General features: G+C 45.9%; 1 protein-coding gene across 4 annotated transcripts in view; it reads left to right on the forward strand.

The window, feature by feature from the left end:
- LOC121879636 (oxysterol-binding protein 1-like) overlaps positions 1-14,321 on the forward strand; it is a 162,256-nt gene that overhangs the window by 22,636 nt on the left and 125,299 nt on the right. For 3 of the 4 annotated variants that reach the window (XM_042386307.1, XM_042386304.1, XM_042386305.1), the window contains exon 2: positions 11,151-11,989. The exons of the other annotated variant lie outside the window; for it this stretch is intronic. In XM_042386307.1, coding sequence (XP_042242241.1) covers positions 11,308-11,989 — 682 coding nt within the window. In that variant the 5' untranslated portion in view covers positions 11,151-11,307. The remainder of the gene's footprint in view (positions 1-11,150; positions 11,990-14,321) is intronic. 4 annotated transcript variants of the gene reach the window in all.

A 14,321-nucleotide genomic window follows, 5' to 3' on the forward strand; every position in this document is an offset into this window, starting at 1 on the left:
ATGGTGGCTGTGATGTAGTGGTGATGGTGCCGGTGGTGGTGTAGTAGTGGTGATGATGCCTGTCGTGTAGTGGTGATGGTGCCAGTGGTGTGTAGTGGTGATGGTGCCAGTGGTGGTGTAGTGATGATGATGCCTGTCGTGTAGTGTTGATGGTGCCAGTGGTGTAGTGGTGATGGTGCCTGTGGTGTAGTGGTAATGGTGCCAGTGGTGGTGGAGTGGTCATGATGCCTATGGTGTATTGGTGATGGTGCCTTTGGTGTAGTGGTATGGTGCCAGTGGTGGTGTAGTGGTGATGATGCCTTTGGTGTAGTGGTATGGTGCCAGTGGTGGTGCAGTGATGATGCCAGTGGTGGTGTAGTGGTGATGATGCCTGTGATGTAGTGGTGATGGTGCCAGTGGTGGTGTAGTGGTGATGTTGCCAGTGGTGGTGTGGTAGTGATAGTGGCTGTGGTGTAGTGGTGATGGTCCCGGTGGTGGTGTAGTGGATGGTGATGCCTGTGGTGTAGTAGTGATGATGCCAGTGGTGGTGTAGTGATGATGATGCCTGTGGTGTAGTGGTGACGGTGCCAGTGGTGGTGTAGTGGTGATAATGCCTGTGGTGTATTGGTGATGGTGCCAGTGGTGGTGTAGTGATGATGGTGCCTGTGGTGTAGTGACGATGGTGCCAGTGGTGTACTGGTGATGGTGGCAGTGGTGTAGTAGTGATGATGCCAGTGGTGGTGTAGTGGTGATGATGCCTATGGTGTAGTGGTGATGGTGCCAGTTGTGGTGTAGTGGTGATGATGCTTGAGGGTGTAGTGGTGATGATGACACGGGTGGTGTAGTGGTGATGAACGGGTGGTATGTCGGTGATGGTGGCAGTGGTGTAGTAGTGATGATGCCTGTGGTGTCGTGGTGATGGTGCCAGTTGTGGTGTAGTGGTGATGGTGCCAGTTGTGGTGTAGTGGTGATGGTGGTAAAGGTTTAGTAGTGATGATGGCACCATTGGTATGTTGGTGATGGTGGCAGTGGTGTAGTAGTGATGATGGCACCGGTGGTGTAGTGGTGATGGTAGCAGCGACGTAATAGTTATCTCTCTCTGGCTGTGTTCATTTAAACAGTTGATTACATGGGGATCACTGACAAGGTTCTGGCCTAATCACATGATAACTGGTTTAAAGGACAATTTGGGTAAAAACTATTCTATCTGAAAACCTTCCCCAGGATATTTACGAAAAACTATCATAAAATACATAGTTAAGGACATTGGATTAATTGAAGCCACTAAGAAAATAATAATGTTGACATAGTAAATAATATTGTAGAAAAATGACATAGTAAAGCACAGTAACAATTGTGAAGTGGTTCAACAGTCGTGAAACTCTGGCCTTGAAGGTCCTCTCGTGCTGACTGGCTCTCTCCCCGCTTCCATTTCTCCCTTCATTTTCCTTTTCCTGTTCCTTTCCTCATTTCATCTTCCCTCTTTCTATCTTCCCTTTTCCTCTTCCCCCTCTTTCTCACTCCCTACCTCCTTCCCCTCCCTGACCCTCCACCTGCAGACAGTGAAGTGTGTGCCCGGTGTCTTTAAATAAAATGCCTGAGCTGTGGTGAGACGCTGTATCACTCCACCACTTTCATGGATTTATCAGAATAAACTGTAATTTTTACCGATGCGACGGGCTCTATCATGGCGTTTTCTGTTTATGTGGATTTATTTTCTGTCGTGGGCTTGTCGTTTTCTGTTTGTGTAGATTTATTTTCTGTCATGGGTTTGTCGATTTCTGTTTGTGTGGATTTTTTTTCTGTCGTGGGCATGTCGTTTTCTGTTTGTGTTGATATGTTTTCTGTCGTGGGCTTGTCGTTTTCAGTTTATGTGGATTTATTTTCTGTCATGGGTTTGTCGTTTTCTGTTTGTGTGGATTTTTTTTCTGTCGTGGGCTTGTCGTTTTCTGTTTGTGTTGATATATTTTCAGTCGTGGGCTTGTCGTTTTCTGTTTGTGTTGAGTTATTTTCTGTCGTGGGCTTGTCGTTTTCTGTTTGTGTTATGTTTTCTGTCATGGGCTTGTCGTTTTCAGTCGCAGCTTCCATCTCGTTGTTAAATATTTGCGATTGCCGAAAACCCCCTCTGAAATTTTTGTTTTTCCTGCGGCAAACAAAGTAATGCCAAATTAAATTCCAGACAATAATTTATGCCGCGAGAAAAATTACTATTTAATATGGTAATTTTTTGTGAGTTGCCAGAGGCACAATCTTCTCTGTTCTTAATCTTTTTTCATTTATTGATTTGTGAAGGCGAACGAAGAGGAGTATGTCACCGATGAAAGGAATTTTATGAACCAGTGTGTCGGGGCCAGTGTAGTCAGGCTGCGGCAGGTCTGGGATCTTGAGGACTGTGGCGAATAATTTGCCAACCACAGGAATCTGGTGGAGTTTTCTCCTGGTGCGATACGTCTACTCCTGCTCCAGGAGAGTCAACTGTTCGTGTTCAGTTTAGAGCCTTTTGTTAGCAGTCAGCACACCCACATAACTACCCACCAATAGGAGTGTGAGTCCCACCAATATTTTGTTTCGAGATACTGTCATTGTTTCCACTCGTATTATTATATATTTAATATTAGAAAAAATCACATTGTTCAGAAGGAACGGGAGATGCTACACAGTTAGCTTGGAATACTGCGGTACTGGTGGTGTGGTAGTGATGGTGGCCTTGGTGTACTGGTGATGGTGCCAGTGGTGTAGTTGTGATGGTGCCAGTGATGATGCCTGTGGTGTAGTGGTGATGGTCCCAGTGGTGGTGTAGTGGTGATGATGTCTGTGGTGTAGTGGTGATGGTGCCAGTGGTGGTGTAGTGATGATGGCTGTGGTGTAGTGGTGTTGATGCCAGTGGTGGTGTAGTGGTGATGTTCCCAGTGGTGGTGTGATAGTGATGGTGGCTGTGATGTAGTGGTGATGGTGCCGGTGGTGGTGTAGTAGTGGTGATGATGCCTGTCGTGTAGTGGTGATGGTGCCAGTGGTGTGTAGTGGTGATGGTGCCAGTGGTGGTGTAGTGATGATGATGCCTGTCGTGTAGTGTTGATGGTGCCAGTGGTGTGGTAGTGATGGTGGCCTTGGTGTACTGGTGATGATGCCTTTGGTGTAGTGGTGATGATGCCTTTGGTGTATTGGTGATGGTGCCACTGGTGGTGTAGTGGTGATGATGCCTTTGGTGTAGTGGTATGGTGCCAGTGGTGGTGTAGTGGTGATGATGACACGGGTGGTGTAGTGGTGATGAACGAGTGGTATGTCGGTGATGGTGGTAAAGGTGTAGTAGTGATGATGCCTGTGGTGTAGTGGTGATGGTGCCAGTTGTGGTGTAGTGGTGATGGTGCCAGTGGTGTAGTGGTGATGGTGCCAGTTGTGGTGTAGTGCTGTGGTGGTAAAGGTGTAGTAGTGATGTCCCGGTGGTGGTGTAGTGGATGGTGATGCCTGTGGTGTAGTAGTGATGATGCCAGTGGTGGTGTAGTGATGATGATGCCTGTGGTGTAGTGGTGACGGTGCCAGTGGTGGTGTAGTGGTGATAATGCCTGTGGTGTATTGGTGATGGTGCCAGTGGTGGTGTAGTGATGATGGTGCCTGTGGTGTAGTGACGATGGTGCCAGTGGTGTACTGGTGATGGTGGCAGTGGTGTAGTAGTGATGATGCCAGTGGTGGTGTAGTGGTGATGATGCCTGTGGTGTAGTGGTGATGGTGCCAGTTGTGGTGTAGTGGTGATGATGCTTGAGGGTGTAGTGGTGATGATGACACGGGTGGTGTAGTGGTGATGAACGGCAGGCGTCGGTGATGGTGGCAGTGGTAGTAGTGATGATGCCTGTAGGCTGTGGTGATGAGCGAAGTGGGGTGTAGTGGTGATGGTGCCAGTTGTGGTGTAGTGGTGATGGTGGTAAAGGTGTAGTAGTGATGATGGCACCATTGGTATGTTGGTGATGGTGGCAGTGGTGTAGTAGTGATGATGGCACCGGTGGTGTGGTGGTGATGGTAGCAGCGACGTAATAGTTATCTCTCTCTGGCTGTGTTCATTTAAACAGTTGATTACATGATTACATGGGGATCACTGACAAGGTTCTGGCCTAATCACATGATAACTGGTTTAAAGGACAATTTGGGTAAAAACTATTCTATCTGAAAACCTTCCCCAGGATATTTACGAAAAACTATCATAAAATACATAGTTAAGGACATTGGATTAATTGAAGCCACTAAGAAAATAATAATGTTGACATAGTAAATAATATTGTAGAAAAATGACATAGTAAAGCACAGTAACAATTGTGAAGTGGTTCAACAGTCGTGAAACTCTGGCCTTGAAGGTCCTCTCGTGCTGACTGGCTCTCTCCCCGCTTCCATTTCTCCCTTCATTTTCCTTTTCCTGTTCCTTTCCTCATTTCATCTTCCCTCTTTCTATCTTCCCTTTTCCTCTTCCCCCTCTTTCTCACTCCCTACCTCCTTCCCCTCCCTGACCCTCCACCTGCAGACAGTGAAGTGTGTGCCCGTTGTCTTTAAATAAAATGCCTGAGCTGTGGTGAGACGCTGTATCACTCCACCACTTTCATGGATTTATCAGAATAAACTGTAATTTTTACCGATGCGACGGGCTCTATCATGGCGTTTTCTGTTTATGTGGATTTATTTTCTGTCGTGGGCTTGTCGTTTTCTGTTTGTGTAGATTTATTTTCTGTCATGGGTTTGTCGATTTCTGTTTGTGTGGATTTTTTTTCTGTCGTGGGCATGTCGTTTTCTGTTTGTGTTATGTTTTTCGTCATTAAACGTATCGTTTTTCAGTTTATATGGATTTATTTGTCATAGGTTTTGTCGTTTCTGTTGTTTGTGTGGATTTTTTTTCTGTCGTAGGCTTGTCGTTTTTCTGTTGTTTGTGTTGATATATATATTTTTCTGTCGTGGGCTTGTCGTTTTCTGTTTGTGTTATGTTTTCTGTCATGGGCTTGTCGTTTTCAGTCGCAGCTTCCATCTCGTTGTTAAATATTTGCGATTGCCGAAAACCCCCTCTGAAATTTTTGTTTTTCCTGCGGCAAACAAAGTAATGCCAAATTAAATTCCAGACAATAATTTATGCCGCGAGAAAAATTACTATTTAATATGGTAATTTTTTGTGAGTTGCCAGAGGCACAATCTTCTCTGTTCTTAATCTTTTTTCATTTATTGATTTGTGAAGGCGAACGAAGAGGAGTATGTCACCGATGAAAGGAATTTTATGAACCAGTGTGTCGGGGCCAGTGTAGTCAGGCTGCGGCAGGTCTGGGATCTTGAGGACTGTGGCGAATAATTTGCCAACCACAGGAATCTGGTGGAGTTTTCTCCTGGTGCGGTACGTCTACTCCTGCTCCAGGAGAGTCAACTGTTCGTGTTCAGTTTAGAGCCTTTTGTTAGTAGTCAGCACACCCACATAACTACCCACCAATAGGAGTGTGAGTCCCACCAATATTTTGTTTCGAGATACTGTCATTGTTTCTACTCGTATTATTATATTTTTAATATTAGAAAAAATCACATTGTTCAGAAGGAACGGGAGATGCTACACAGTTAGCTTGGAATACTGCGGTACTGGTGGTGTGGTAGTGATGGTGGCCTTGGTGTACTGGTGATGATGCCTTTGGTGTAGTGGTGATGATGCCTTTGGTGTATTGGTGATGGTGCCACTGGTGGTGTAGTGGTGATGATGCCTTTGGTGTAGTGGTATGGTGCCAGTGGTGGTGTAGTGGTGATGATGACACGGGTGGTGTAGTGGTGATGAACGAGTGGTATGTCGGTGATGGTGGTAAAGGTGTAGTAGTGATGATGCCTGTGGTGTAGTGGTGATGGTGCCAGTTGTGGTGTAGTGGTGATGGTGCCAGTGGTGTAGTGGTGATGGTGCCAGTTGTGGTGTAGTGCTGATGGTGGTAAAGGTGTAGTAGTGATGATGCCAGTGGTGGTGTAGTGGTGATGATGCCTGTGGTGTAGTGGTGATGATGCTTGAGGGTGTAGTGGTGATGACAGGTGGTGTGTGTGGTAGCACTGATAATGTGAACAGGTGGTATGTCGGTGATGGTGTGGCAGTGGTGTAGTAGTGATGATGCCTGTGGTGTGTGGTGATGGTGCCAGTTGTGGTGTAGTGGTGGATGGTGCAGTGGACGGTGTAGTGTTGATGGTGCCAGTTGGTGTGGTGGTGATGGTGCAGTTATTGGTGAGTGGTGATGGTGGTAAAGGTGTAGTAGTGATTAGTGGCACCATTGGTATGTGTGATGGTGTGGCAGTGGTGTGGTAGTATTGATGGCACCGGTGGTGTGTGTGGTGGTGATGGCGATGTGTAGTTATCTCTCTGTGTGTTCATTAAACAGTAGATTACAGGGGATCACTGACAAGGTTCTCGCCTAATGACATGATAACTGGTTTAAAGGACAATTTTGTTAAAAAATATCCTATCTGAAAAATTTTTCCCAAGGATTGTTACTGAAAATTATCATGAAGTGCATAGTTAAGGACATTGGATTAATTAAAGGCAATATAAATATAATAATGTAGACATAGTAGATAATATTAATAGAAAAATGACATGATAAGCACAGTAACAATGTGAAGTGGTTCAACAGTCCTCGGCGTGAAACTCTGTATGAGGTCCTCTCGTGCTGACTAGCTCTCCCCCCTTCATTTCTCCTTCATTTTCCTTTTTCCTTTCTTCATTCCTTCTTCTTCCTTCTTTCTCTTCCTTTCCTCTTCCCCTCTTTCTCCTCCCTACCTCCTTCCTCTGACCTCCACCTGCAGACCTTGATGAAGTGTGCGCCGGTGTCTTTTAAATAATGCTGAGCTGTGGTGAGACGCTGTATCCTCCACTTTCATGGATTTTCAGAATTAAATTGTAATTTTTACCGATGCGACAGGCTCTATCATGAATTTCTGTTTATATGGTTGTTGTTATCGTGACATCGTTTTCTGTTTGTGTAGATTTATTTTTCTGTCATGCTGGGTTTATCGATTTCTGTTTGTGTGGATTTTTTTTTTTTTTTTTTTTTTTTCTGTCGTGCAGGCATGTCTCGTTTTCTGTTTGTGTTGATATATTTTCTGTCGTGGGCTTGTCGTTTTCAGTTTATGTGGATTTATTTTCTGTCATGGGTTTGTCGTTTTCTGTTTGTGTGGATTTTTTTTCTGTCGTGGGCTTGTCGTTTTCTGTTTGTGTTGATATATTTTCAGTCGCGGGCTTGTCGTTTTCTGTTTGTGTTGAGTTATTTTCTGTCGTGGGCTTGTCGTTTTCTGTTTGTGTTATGTTTTCTGTCATGGGCTTGTCGTTTTCAGTCGCAGCTTCCATCTCGTTGTTAAATATTTGCGATTGCCGAAAACCCCCTCTGAAATTTTTGTTTTTCCTGCGGCAAACAAAGTAATGCCAAATTAAATTCCAGACAATAATTTATGCCGCGAGAAAAATTACTATTTAATATGGTAATTTTTTGTGAGTTGCCAGAGGCACAATCTTCTCTGTTCTTAATCTTTTTTCATTTATTGATTTGTGAAGGCGAACGAAGAGGAGTATGTCACCGATGAAAGGAATTTTATGAACCAGTGTGTCGGGGCCAGTGTAGTCAGGCTGCGGCAGGTCTGGAATCTTGAGGACTGTGGCGAATAATTTGCCAACCACAGGAATCTGGTGGAGTTTTCTCCTGGTGCGGTACGTCTACTCCTGCTCCAGGAGAGTCAACTGTTCGTGTTCAGTTTAGAGCCTTTTGTTAGCAGTCAGCACACCCACATAACTACCCACCAATAGGAGTGTGAGTCCCACCAATATTTTGTTTCGAGATACTGTCATTGTTTCCACTCGTATTATTATATATTTAATATTAGAAAAAATCACATTGTTCAGAAGGAACGGGAGATGCTACACAGTTAGCTTGGAATACTGCGGTACTGGTGGTGTGGTAGTGATGTTGGCCTTGGTGTACTGGTGATGGTGCCTTTGGTGTAGTGGTATGGTGCCAGTGGTGGTGTAGTGGTGATGATGCCTTTGGTGTATTGGTGATGGTGCCACTGGTGGTGTAGTGGTGATGATGCCTTTGGTGTAGTGGTATGGTGCCAGTGGTGGTGTAGTGGTGATGATGACACGGGTGGTGTAGTGGTGATGTGTAGACGGTGGTATGTCGATGGTGGTAAGGTGTAGTAGTGATGCCTGTGGTGTAGTGGTGATGGTGCCAGTTGTGGTGTGGTGGTGATGGTGCCAGTGATTGTGGTGGTGATGGTGTGGTTGGTTGTGGTGCTGATGGTGTAAAGGTGTAGTAGTGATGATGCCGGTGGTGGTGTAGTGGTGATATTCTGTGGTGTAGTGGTGATGATGTGAGGTGTAGTGATATTGTTACGGGTGGTGGTGTAGTGCTGATGAACGGGTGGTATGTCGGTGATGGTGGCAGTGGTGTAGTAGTGATGATGCCTGTGGTGTAGTGATGGTGCCAGTTGTGGTGTAGTGGTGATGGTGCCAGTGGTGTAGTGGTGATGGTGCCAGTTGTGGTGTAGTGGTGATGGCGGTAAAGGTGTAGTAGTGATGATGGCACCATTGGTATGTTGGTGATGGTGGCAGTGGTGTAGTAGTGATGATGGCACCGGTGGTGTGGTGGTGATGGTAGCAGCGACGTAATAGTTATCTCTCTCTGGCTGTGTTCATTTAAACGGTTGATTACATGGGGATCACTGACAAGGTTCTGGCCTAATCACATGATAACTGGTTTAAAGGACAATTTGGGTAAAAACTATTCTATCTGAAAACCTTCCCCAGGATTGTTACGAAAAACTATCATAAAATACATAGTTAAGGACATTGGATTAATTAAAGCCACTAAAAAAATAATAATGTAGACATAGTAAATAATATTGTAGAAAAATGACATAGTAAAGCACAGTAACAATTGTGAAGTGGTTCAACAGTCGTGAAACTCTGGCCTTGAAGGTCCTCTCGTGCTGACTGGCTCTCTCCCCCCTTCCATTTCTCCCTTCATTTTCCTTTTCCTTTCTTCATTCCTTCTTCTTCCTTCTTTCTATCTTCCCTTTTCCTCTTCCCCCTCTTTCTCACTCCCTACCTCCTTCCCCTCCCTGACCCTCCACCTGCAGACAGTGAAGTGTGTGCCCGGTGTCTTTAAATAAAATGCCTGAGCTGTGGTGAGACGCTGTATCACTCCACCACTTTCATGGATTTTCAGAATAAATTGTAATTTTTACCGATGCGACGGGCTCTATCATGGCGTTTTCTGTTTATGTGGATTTATTTTCTGTCGTGGGCTTGTCGTTTTCTGTTTGTGTAGATTTATTTTCTGTCATGGGTTTGTCGATTTCTGTTTGTGTGGATTTTTTTTCTGTCGTGGGCATGTCGTTTTCTGTTTGTGTTGATATATTTTCTGTCGTGGGCTTGTCGTTTTCAGTTTATGTGGATTTATTTTCTGTCATGGGTTTGTCGTTTTCTGTTTGTGTGGATTTTTTTTCTGTCGTGGGCTTGTCGTTTTCTGTTTGTGTTGATATATTTTCAGTCGTGGGCTTGTCGTTTTCTGTTTGTGTTGAGTTATTTTCTGTCGTGGGCTTGTCGTTTTCTGTTTGTGTTATGTTTTCTGTCATGGGCTTGTCGTTTTCAGTCGCAGCTTCCATCTCGTTGTTAAATATTTGCGATTGCCGAAAACCCCCTCTGAAATTTTTGTTTTTCCTGCGGCAAACAAAGTAATGCCAAATTAAATTCCAGACAATAATTTATGCCGCGAGAAAAATTACTATTTAATATGGTAATTTTTTGTGAGTTGCCAGAGGCACAATCTTCTCTGTTCTTAATCTTTTTTCATTTATTGATTTGTGAAGGCGAACGAAGAGGAGTATGTCACCGATGAAAGGAATTTTATGAACCAGTGTGTCGGGGCCAGTGTAGTCAGGCTGCGGCAGGTCTGGGATCTTGAGGACTGTGGCGAATAATTTGCCAACCACAGGAATCTGGTGGAGTTTTCTCCTGGTGCGATACGTCTACTCCTGCTCCAGGAGAGTCAACTGTTCGTGTTCAGTTTAGAGCCTTTTGTTAGCAGTCAGCACACCCACATAACTACCCACCAATAGGAGTGTTAGTCCCACCAATATTTTGTTTCGAGATACTGTCATTGTTTCCACTCGTATTATTATATATTTGATATTAGAAAAAATCACATTGTTCAGAAGGAACGGGAGATGCTACACAGTTAGCTTGGAATACTGCGGCACTGGTGGTGTGGTAGTAATGGTGGCTTTGGTGTACTGGTGATGGTGCCAGTGGTGTAGTTGTGATGGTGCCAGTGGTCGTGTAGTGATGATGCCTGTGGTGTAGTGGTGATGGTGCCGGTGGTGGTGTAGTAGTGGTGATGATGCCTGTCGTGTAGTGGTGATGGTGCCAGTGGTGTAGTGGTGATGGTGCCAGTGGTGGTGTAGTGATGATGATGCCTGTCGTGTAGTGGTGATGGTGCCAGTGGTGGTGGAGTGGTCATTATGTCGATGGTTTATTGGTGATGGTGCCACTGGTGGTGTAGTGGTGATGGTGCCACTGGTGGTGTAGTGGTGATGATGCCTTTGGTGTAGTGGTATGGTGCCAGTGGTGGTGTAGTGGTGATGCCTGTGGTGTAGTGGTGATGGTACCAGTGGTGGTGTAGTGGTGATGGTGCCAGTGGTGTAGTGGTGATGGTGCCAGTGGTGGTGTAGTGGTGATGATACCTGTGGTGTAGTGGTGATGGTGCCAGTGGTGTAGTGGTGATGGTGGCAGTGGTGTAGTGGTGAGGGTGCCAGTGGTGGTGTAGTGGTGATGATGCCTGTGGTGTAGTGGTGATGGTGCCAGTGGAAGAGAGCTACTATCGGTAATGTTTCCAGTCGTGGTTGGTAAATTGTGGGCGTGATGAGTGTGGGCTGTAGGCGTGATGAGTGTGGGTTGTGGACGTGATGAGTATTGGATGGGGGGAGGGAGAGTAGGCATAGTAAAAACTGGTTTAATTGAACACACGGCTTGTGCTTAATGAGGGAGACTCACTGGTGATTCCGTTTTGATGATTAATGAGTGCATTTTACCTGTGTACTCGGTGAGTTATGTGCTGTACTTGATTGATTTTTTTGTGTATATCAGTATCAGTATTTTATTATGGTAATTCCCTTATATCTTGGTACAGTGAAGTGAAGAAGCTGGGACATATATACTGTACTGTACTGTACTGTGCTGTACTGTACTGTACTGTACTGTACTGTACTGTACTGTACTGTACTGTACAGAAAAAGTGTGAAGATCAAGGAAGTATATGACTGTTATTCAGAAAAGTTCCCTAATGCATGGTGAGGCTACGCCCTGTAGACGGCCTGGGTGGGGACACTCGTCAGCCGAAACTGCTGTCAGCTGACACTCACCTACGTCGACAATCAACTGATGGACGCTCACATGTGCAGGCAGGTGGTAAACGTGTACATGTACAACCACCAGATACACGTACACGCCTACACTCAAGTGATGTACGTTCACACACGCGGAGGAGAGGTAACCAGTCAGGTGAGCCGTGCGATACCTGGCCGAGCCCCCCATCAGTGTACAGCCTTCCATCATCAACCGCCCGCCAACAAGTAGTTCCAGGTGACACGTTCTCTCACCTGCCTCACGCAGTCGTGTGCTCGGTCGTAGACAAGGGCGTGGCCAAGGAAGCGCCTCGCCAACAAGGACTCTCCCTCACCTCCAACGAGGCAGGTGTGGAAGCTGTCATAAATAAGACTAGTGATGGAAATGTGAGAGGCGCGCTAGTGAGTAGGGTAGAGGTGAGGAGTGAGGAGAACGTCCCTGTAGAAGGCTGCTCGTCCTCCTCATGGCTGTCGTCGGATGCACTGTGTTTGTTGTTCTGCTGCAGGAGAGAGCCCCGGGAGGAGGGGGCGGCGGCACAGGAGAGCGCTGGTATGACCGTGTATAAGGTCAGGTATAACGCCCGCCGCCATAGTCACCTGGTCCACGCCCTACTCCTGCGTCCCGGTGAGTCCCGCAGCCTGTACCACCTTTTACACACACACACACACACTTAGCTAAACGTCAGACCACAGCCAGTACCTCATACTTATAAACTTAACTGTTGGTTGTATAGTATTGGACTTATTTCTGTTGTATCCTGTTATTCAGCTGGTGTAGTTATACTGAGGTGGTGTGTTACTGCTCTCGCTCTCACTCACTCATTCACTCACTCACTTTCACTCACCTACATTCACGCAAACTCTCCTTAACTCACTCACTCACTCTTAGTATTGTGGTAGAGGGAAATGTATTCTCCATCCTTCCCATCGTTTTCCCCTCCCCCCCCTCTTCCTCTCCTCCCTCCCCCTATTCTTCTCCCTTTCCCCATTGTTCTCTCTCACTTAGCTCCTGCCTTTCTTCCTCTCAACCTTTTCCCCCATTCTCTCCGTCGCTCTCTCTTCTATCCTCTCTCTTCTCTTCCTTAAATCCCTAGTAAATGAAGGGACTTAAGTGTGAGTATGGAGGGGGGGGGGGGCTAAAATTCCACCATCCCATAATACTTAAAGTTAAAAGTTCAAGAGAGGCTTTACGTGGTCATGTTATACTCCTATTAGCTTGGGTTGGGTTGGGTTAGGTTTTATTATCATAGACTCCTTCCCCCTTCTCCTCTCCTCTCCTCTTCCTATCCTCCTCCTCCTCCTTTTCTTATCTTCTTCCCCTCTCATCCTCTTCTTATCCCCTCTCCCTTATCCGCCTTAGGTCTGGGTTCCACAGTAATATCAGGTGAGAAATGTGGAAACTTTGGCCCACTAAATAGTGAGGTCTTGTCTGACTCCAAGTGGTGTGTGTGGTGGTAGTGGTGTGTGTGTGGTGGTAGTGGTGTGTGTAGTGGTAGTGGTGTGTGTGGTGGTAGTGGTGTGTCTGTGTGGTGGTGTGTCTGTGTGGTGGTAGTGGTGTGTGTGGTGGTAGTGGTGTGTCTGTGTGGTGGTGTGTCTGTGTGGTGGTAGTGGTGTGTCTGTGTGGTGGTAGTGGTAGCAGTGTGGACAGTGGTTGGTGGTAGTCGTGTGTGTAGTGGTGAGTCCAGGGATTACCACAAACGACACTCTTGGTATTGTTTAGTTTTCAGTTGACGGGAGAAGCTTATTTAAACCTGACCTGACCTGACCTACACAACAACTAGTCATAATGTGTGTTTGTGTGTGTGTATCATTAGAGGCGTAAAATACTTTCAAAATAGACCTTAATTATACCTCATCTGGACCTAATCTTTCTCGCATTGTGTTAATATTTATACAAAGATTATGCGTCTGTAAGCATTGATCTAGTTTATCTTATTACACACACACACACACACACACACACACACCTACCTGGTGTTTACACAGACGCGGTCAAGAGAATAATGTCAGGTTGTTGTTGGTGGAGTTGGAGTTGGTCTTAGTAATTCTTGGGTCACTGTACCTTCGATCTTGAGGTGACACCATTACTTCTGGCCCATTAACTTACTCTGCGGCCGTGACTGACTTAACGCCGTGACTGACTTACTCTACGCCGTGACTGACTTACTCTACGCCGTGAGTGACTTTCTCTCGCTACCATTCCGACGCGAGGGAGAGAATGGCGTGGCTCACCCGCGTTATATCCCCACCATAAAGTTGCCTAACAAAAGGCGATTTGATATCCCGTGGACGTAATTTGGCCTCGGCAGCTGGTGTTCGAGACGGTGTGTCTAGACAGATGGTGTACCGGTACCGTATGGAGGGCCGCCCACCCTCCCTGACCCTCAAAGAATCGTACACTGAAATTTTCCTCCAAAGTGTAGATGTGATGGGACCTTTACCTAGCTGATTGACTTAAGATACAACACATGGATGGATGTTACGATGTTCCTGTGACTCTACCTTGGTTTTTAGAAAGTAATATTTTACTGCAGGCATTTTTCGAGACTCTGGACCTCCTGACTGGTAGCGATAGGTTCTGTCTCTCTCTCTCTCTCTCTCTCTCTCTCAAACACACACACATATACAGGACGGTACACCTCTTGAACGGTAGGGAGGTGAGGTACTCTAGTCTACACAGCTGGTACAAGCTATTAGTGCAGAGCCTCAACAGCTGGTGTGTGTGTCAGCTGGGGTTCGCCGTAGTGGGTTTATGGCTCGTCATAACTCTCATTGCTAAAGGTGTGGGGAAATTCATATACAATACCTGTGTTAAGATAAGAGCAGCCCTTACCTGCCCACGCTGGAGATAAGGTAGATCATGTACCGTCTTACCTGTGTTGCTGTACCTCTCTTGTACCGTCTTACCTGTGTTGCTGTACCTCATGTACCGTCTTACCTGTGTTGCTGTACCGTCT

The sequence above is a fragment of the Homarus americanus genome, unplaced genomic scaffold, assembly GCF_018991925.1.
Source record: "Homarus americanus isolate GMGI-L3 unplaced genomic scaffold, GMGI_Hamer_2.0 scaffold47790, whole genome shotgun sequence".
NCBI classification, from domain to species: domain Eukaryota; kingdom Metazoa; phylum Arthropoda; class Malacostraca; order Decapoda; family Nephropidae; genus Homarus; species Homarus americanus.